This window comes from Triticum urartu, chromosome 6A, assembly GCF_056163025.1.
Source record: "Triticum urartu cultivar PI428250 chromosome 6A, HENAU_Tu73, whole genome shotgun sequence".
NCBI classification, from domain to species: domain Eukaryota; kingdom Viridiplantae; phylum Streptophyta; class Magnoliopsida; order Poales; family Poaceae; genus Triticum; species Triticum urartu.
The window spans coordinates 142,208,580-142,215,491 of NC_141878.1; the positions used below are offsets into that span (position 1 = coordinate 142,208,580).

The 6,912-nt window shown below is 44.2% G+C and overlaps 1 protein-coding gene across 1 annotated transcript; it reads left to right on the forward strand.

Moving 5' to 3' along the window:
* The first annotated feature begins 802 nt into the window (after nucleotides 1-802).
* LOC125515748 (putative small nuclear ribonucleoprotein F) lies at nucleotides 803-3,675 on the forward strand. The gene is made up of 4 exons (XM_048681253.2): nucleotides 803-1,016; nucleotides 1,135-1,172; nucleotides 1,302-1,366; nucleotides 3,612-3,675. The coding sequence occupies exons 1-4, from the start codon at nucleotides 803-805 to the stop codon at nucleotides 3,673-3,675; spliced, it is 381 nt and encodes a 126-aa protein (XP_048537210.2).
* Nucleotides 3,676-6,912: the final 3,237 nt, after the last annotated feature.

The following is a 6,912-nucleotide window of genomic DNA, read 5'->3' on the forward strand; positions in this document are numbered from 1 at the left end:
CACACCCTTTTCCCATGTTACTTGGGGAGGTGGGGCGCCTCCACGGCAAGCCTCCACCTGCTTGGCTTGGGGGGCAAGTCTCCCTAGGGTTTCCCTAGAGAGATCCAATCTGCCCTAGCCGCCGCCCCCTAGGGGAAACCCTAGGGCGCCTCCCCCTCTCCCCTTCCCCCTATATATATTGAGGGGATGGGGGAAGCCACACCCTTCCCCTGGCGCATCCCTCCCCCTCTCCAACTCCTCCTCCTCTTCCTAGTGCTTGACGAAGCCCTGCCGGAGAACCACGAGCGGCAACACATCTTGATTTTTTTCCGTTAGTGATCTTGTTGCACCTTTCTTTCTTGTTATGGATGCCAATTTGCCATTTCAAGTGATTGTGATCTCGATCAACACTACCTTATCCATGTTGACCCAAGTTGACCAAGTGATATCATTAGCTTATCATTTCTAGTAGCATCAGTTGTGTAGCTTGGTTTTCCAATCCAAAGACGCACACATATTTGACTTCAGATTTTGCTAGAGTGTTCGCTCCAAATTTTGCACTCAAATCATGAAATTTCTAGTGATCTTGATATTCAGGCATTTTTGTTTGCTAATGAGCTAGCATAACCATTTTTTAGCTGCTATTAGTGCAAAAGAAATATGATTAGATATGGACAATTGATTCAGAATACCTGACTTTTACTGTAAAAAGATCATGATGTGTATTTCTGACATTTAATTTAAGTGAAACGTCGAAAATCTTCCATGTTTTATTATATAATTGTAAGCTTTTCGTGTTGAAAAACTATCATGCAGTTGATAAATGGAATTTACTGATAACAAAGAGGTCAAAGCAATGAAATGTTCCTATGTTGTCATATCTACTCCATCAACAATGAAATATGACCTCGTGGTTCACTTCCTAACGGGTTCATACTTTTTGCAGGCCACTGTACCAGTTAACCCGAAGCCTTTCCTGAACAACCTGACAGGGAAGTCTGTTATTGTCAAACTAAAATGGGGTATGGAGTACAAAGGTAATATGTGCCCTTTTCTTATTTCCACTTCTATTATTTCCTTGTTTAGTGTATGTACTTTATTTCCCAGAACCCCCTTGTCTTCAGTAATGATGACTGACAATACTTTCATCCCCAGGGTACCTTGTTTCTGTGGACTCTTACATGAATCTGCAGGTATTACTTTTTTTGTTTTGCTACATTATTAAAGCTGTGATGGATCAGCATGTCAAAATTAAACATTATCAGTGCCTTCTGATGGATCAATATTTTTAATTTTGTTACTGTCTTTCCTACTGCTTGCAGCTTGCTGATACAGAGGAGTATATTGATGGACAATTCTCTGGAAACCTTGGAGATATACTGATAAGGTAACAATTTATGATCACCTTTACCTTTGCTAGTGTGAATTAGTCCTGTACTAGAGGATATGCAGGGCCTTGAATCAGAACAACTCATATGGTTCGCATCTCCTCAAGGTTAAATATTTTCATACAGTTGAACAATAAATAACTTAGCACCACATATTTACCATCAACTTTAGCTTATAGCAACCCAGGGAGTAAACCATCCCATTGGGGAGAAACATCGAACACTTGGTACACCGTACATGTTGCTTAAGCCAATCTCGATATGTCCAGACTGTGAAACAACTATCGCCAGAGTAGAAGTTGGGGCAACAACGAAGTGTGCTAGGAATAGATGTAGAGGGATGGGAAGGCGAATACTTACCTAATGCAGTACCACCTCTGCAGGATCGTATGCATGAGCCACCACTGCTCTCAACCAAGCTGTAACGCCCCGGACACACCTGCCGGTGGTCGTTACTCCTGGCGGGATCTAGACTGGCCCCACAGATCAATACTAGTCTTTTCTGCGCACTTTGTCCTCACTCGTGCGCACCCGGGAGCAACTTCCCGGTCGGTCACCCATCCTGACACTACTCCAAGCTGAGCACGCTTAACTTTGGAGTTCTGTCCGAATGGGCTCCCAGAAAAGAAGGAATTCCTTATTGATATGAGTAGTCTATCATCCCTAATAAGTCAGGCCATCGCATACATCCCCACTCAGAGGAACCGACGTCCTCGTCGGGCCCCAGGAACGTTCCCTCTTGGCACATATGTCTGTGCATCCAGTCCGGTACATGTACCATGCCGTGTGTCACGACGGGTCACAAACGTCATGAACAACATGACCACGCACCTGTCCGCAAACATCCGTGTAACCGCGAGGGTCGGCTCTGATACCAACTTGTAATGCCCCGGACACACCCGCCGGTGGTCGTTACTCCTGGCGGGATCTAGACTGGCCCCACAGATCAATACTAGTCTTTTCTGCGCACTTTGTCCTCACTCGTGCGCACCCGGGAGCAACTTCCCGGTCGGTCACCCATCCTGACACTACTCCAAGCTGAGCACGCTTAACTTTGGAGTTTTGTCCGAATGGGCTCCCAGAAAAGAAGGAATTCCTTATTGATATGAGTAGTCTATCATCCCTAATAAGCCAAGCCATCACACAAGCACCAAGCGAGGCCGTCGTCCCGGACGTACAATCATCCTGGCAGTGCGGCATCATGACCAGCACGGAGGCCAACGATACCGTCGAGCCAAAGAGCATGACCTAGGGCTAGTCTCGGTGGTGCCAGCGACGGCAAGAAGGCTATGAGATCGCGAGAATCTATAGCGAGACGTTGAGAGGAGCATAGAGGTGCGGTTGCTAAAGTAGATCACCATCATCGATAGTTGGATTTGGCAAGAGGGGTGCTGGGCGTGGTAATTGTGTGAACAGCGCCACCCCCTTGAGGTCTTGACCCAACACTTTCCAAAGCTTTTCCCTTCTACCCGCACGAAGGACATGAGGATGGGCAGGTGGGGAACTGGGGATACGGGAGAGATCATTGGGAGAAAGATCCCCTGCCTGACCAAAGGGCCCCAGCAGGCGAATGATCCAGTCAAAATCAACAGCACAATCAGAAAATTGTACACCCCAATTGAATGTGAGAGCACCAACCCCTAGGGAGCTTAAGTGGATTTGATACCTATGTACTTGACGAGCTATCCCTGCTAAGGCCTTGTACAATGCTAACTGCTTAGGGAAGTGCTTAGAAAAATAACCCGGGTTTTTTCTGAAGCACCAGTGCCTATTTTCACATGAGGGATGCCTAATTAAGCGTCTACCCTCTCCAAATAAGCACTGGTGCTTAAAGAAACACTGGTTTATTTTTTTAAACACCTTGCATTGTACAAGGCCTAAAGCATGCATCTACCACTATGTGTTCTAAATTTTACCGGAAGTACTGCACGTCCGACATTTAGAGTCCGATGCTTGTACAATATGCGATCGGACCATCTAGCTTAAACTAATAATGTGATGGATGGCTGATGGTAGGTGTCGTACAAAGATCGGACCAGAATTTCTCGTACGTATAGCAGCTCTCATGTTTTATTGTCACTTGATGAAATAGAATCATTGTGTGTATTCAGTTCACGGAAATTACATGCCGATAATGGCTGATTCCATATTTGATGTCTGCACTTGCATCATGTATTCCTTGATCAAATTGTGACATTTGGTACCTAGTTGTCCCTCATGGTGTGTTCTTTCCTTGGTCAACAGGTGCAACAATGTTATGTATATGCGTGGCGTTCCAGAGGATATCGAGATAGAGGATGCAGCATGAGAAGACATGGACCGCTGTCACGCGTAGATATCTGACATGAACGTGCCAATCTAGCCCTGTTTCAGATGTAGTCTCTATTGATGCAGGATGTACGATTTACCTGCTCCCGTGCTATCTACATGTTTGGTTGTACTGGTGACCAGATTTTTCAGTTTTCAATCGTCTGGATGGTGCTATCGTCCTTGCTGAGTGTTAGAAGTACTGAATTTCTTGAGCAATTCTATTTTGGGGTGCCGGGTTTTGGAAACTATATGCCGAATTGACCCTCCGTTCCTACCTCACTCATTTCGTTTGAGGTATATCATTTCTTCATCCATAGCCACTTTGGTATTACAGACAAACGATCTGATGAGGTTATTATTCAAAGCAAACGTCCGCATTGTCAATTTGTTGGGTGTTTGGTTTGAGCCAATAGATAGTCCATTCCATGTTTGGGACAACATGCCAAACTAGAGCAGGATTTCAGTAGTACAGGGTTCTACTTGCACCATTCCATGTTTGGCTTGAGAAATGTAGGGCCACGCTTGGGATGGTTGTAAAATAATACGAAGGTGTTCTGATTACAGGTGTAACTTACCGGCTAATAAGTAATTTCAGGTCGGAAACAAAAAGACCGACCGAGGCATGTATTCTTTATGTAGGTATTTAAAAACCAAAACGTCGATCCAAACAGGGCACACCGTCGGGTCTCCCTGCGTGTCTATGTTATTATGTTGGCATAGGTTACATCATGTGTCTAACCACACATATATAAGAGGCTAAGGATACAAGTGTCCTATTAGGACACGATGCCATATCCTATCTACACACCATACGACTCGGTAGCGATCCGACCTCAAACGGTCAAATCTCTGTGTATAAGTGTCATCTCTGGATCGGTAATGCTGACACACACAGTATTTGAAGGATTTATAATAGAGTAGCAATCACACACTTATTACATCGAATATCTCAAAAAATAACTTATTACAATAAGTATGGCTTAAGGCCATCTAGGTAAGATAATAGCGGAAGGCTTGGAAGATAAAGTGAGTCCATCAATTCCAACGGCATAGCTGAGTGCACGACAAACGACCTAGCACACCTTATTCTTCGTCTGAAAAGTATGCAACATGATATGTTGCAGCCCGAAAACTGGTCAGCACATAGAATATGCTGGCAAAATAACACAGTAGAGCAATGAACAAGTAAATGCTATCACTACATGCATATATGGCTAGTGGAGGCTCTATGGTTTAATGTTTTTCCGAAAAGCCAATTTTTCCCTACAACAAAGAATATATTTTATTTAACTATCACGGTAGTTGAAAATCATTGAGAATGGTAAGACCCCATCTCAATCCTAATTAAGAGTAATTAACATCCCAACAAATTAATTTAGAATTATGAGATCCACATGATAATTCAAGAACCAGATACTCAAGATGTCCATAACCGGGGACACGACTAATCATGATGAAAGCACAAGTGCTCCCTAGGTGGTTTTGGTAATTAATGTCAACATATCTCTTGTTGGACTAACACTTTTACCTAGTATGTTTCAGATAAGTTCAACAATGAAGTGGCATGGACTAGAGGATGTGGAACCCCTTCAAAATGCTAAGGACAAAGGATTGGCTCAAGCTCCAAGCTCAAGACTCTACATTTTCTATTTTAGTGATCCAAGATCACATTGAGTCTATAGGAAAGCCAATACTATTAAGAAGGGATGAGGTGTAGCTTAATGGCTTCCTTGCTCGAAATGCTTAGTGATATGCTCCAAAGCCCTCAACCACTTTCTCACTTCCAAATATGTCCCACACCAAATATCCAACTCGGCCCCACCAATTCTTTCTATCTGGAGCCACCGAGTTCAGTTGACATAGCCACTGCCAGAAACCCTAATCAGTTCGTTCTCACCGATGGGATCTCGGTCTCACCGAGATGGGCTTGCAAACTCTCTGTTACCTATTGCAATAGTTTCAGTCCCACCGAGATATGCAATCGGCCCACCGAGTTTGCTTAGCCAACTCTCTGTTTCGCTTATTACCCAAATCGGTCTCACCGAGTTTGAGTAATCGGTCAAACCGAGTTTTGGATTTACCCTAACCCTAGCACATTGGTCCCACTGAGTTGATCCAGTCGGTCCCACTGAGTTGATCCAGTCGGTCCCACTGAAGCACCTAATGGTCACTAGATTTGCTGAATCGGTCCGACCGAGTTTATCAATTCGGTTCCACCGAGATTGGCAAGTTGTGTGTAACGGTTAGATTTTGTGTGGAGGCTATATATACCCCTCCACCACCTATTCATTCATGGAGAGAGCCATTAGAACAAACCTACACTTCCAACCTACTTTTTCTGAGAGAGAACCACCTACACTTGTGTTGAGGCCAAGATATTTCAATCTTACCATATGAATCTTGATCTCTAGCCTTCCCCAAGTTGCTTTCCACTCAAATCTTCTTTCCACCAAATCCATATCCTGTGAGAGAGAGTTGAGTGTTGGGGAGACTATCATTTGAAGCACAAGAGCAAGGAGTTCATCATCAACACACCATTTGTTACTTCTTGGAGAGTGGTGTCTCCTAGATTAGCTAGGTGTCACTTGGGAGCCTCTGACAAGATTGTGGAGTTGAACCAAGGAGTTTGTAAGGTCAAGGAGATCGCCTACTTCGTGAAGATCTACCGCTAGTGAGGCAAGTCCTTCGTGGGCGACGGTCATGGTGGGATAGACAAGGTTGCTTCTTCGTGGACCCTTTGTGGGTAGAGCCCTCCGTGGACTCGCGCAGCCATTACACTTCGTGGGTTGAAGTCTCCATCAACGTGGATGTACGATAGCACCACCTATCGGAACCACGTCTCAAAAATCTCCGTGTCTCCAAATTAAACTTGTGCTTGACTTGCTTGATATACTCTTTGCATGCTTGCTTGATATGTATTGTGTTTGTTAAACTTGTGCCAAAACTCCACTTCAACTTAATGAAATTAAAAACTGCAACTTTTAGCACTTAGTGTCTAATCACCCCCCTCCAGACACCTCTTCTCGATCCTTTCAATTGGTATCAGAGCTTTGGTCTCCATTGCCTTGGTTTAAACACCATTGGAGGAAGATGGATGAGTCTACTTTGGGGAGTCTTAGACATAGAGTGCCTATACTTGATGGAGAGTATTTTCATGAGTGGAAAATGAAATGCTTGAGATTATCAATGAATATCATTTGAACAAGTACATTACTAGCCCTTGTGCACCTCATGT

Coding starts and splice junctions, on each gene's coding strand:
- LOC125515748 (XM_048681253.2), top strand. CDS start 803: ATGGAATTTACTGATAACAAAGAGGTCAAAGCAATGAAATGTTCCTAT. Junction 1,017..1,134: donor ATGGGGTATGGAGTACAAAG/GTAATATGTGCC, acceptor TTTCATCCCCAG/GGTACCTTGTTTCTGTGGAC. Junction 1,367..3,611: donor CTTGGAGATATACTGATAAG/GTAACAATTTAT, acceptor CTTGGTCAACAG/GTGCAACAATGTTATGTATA.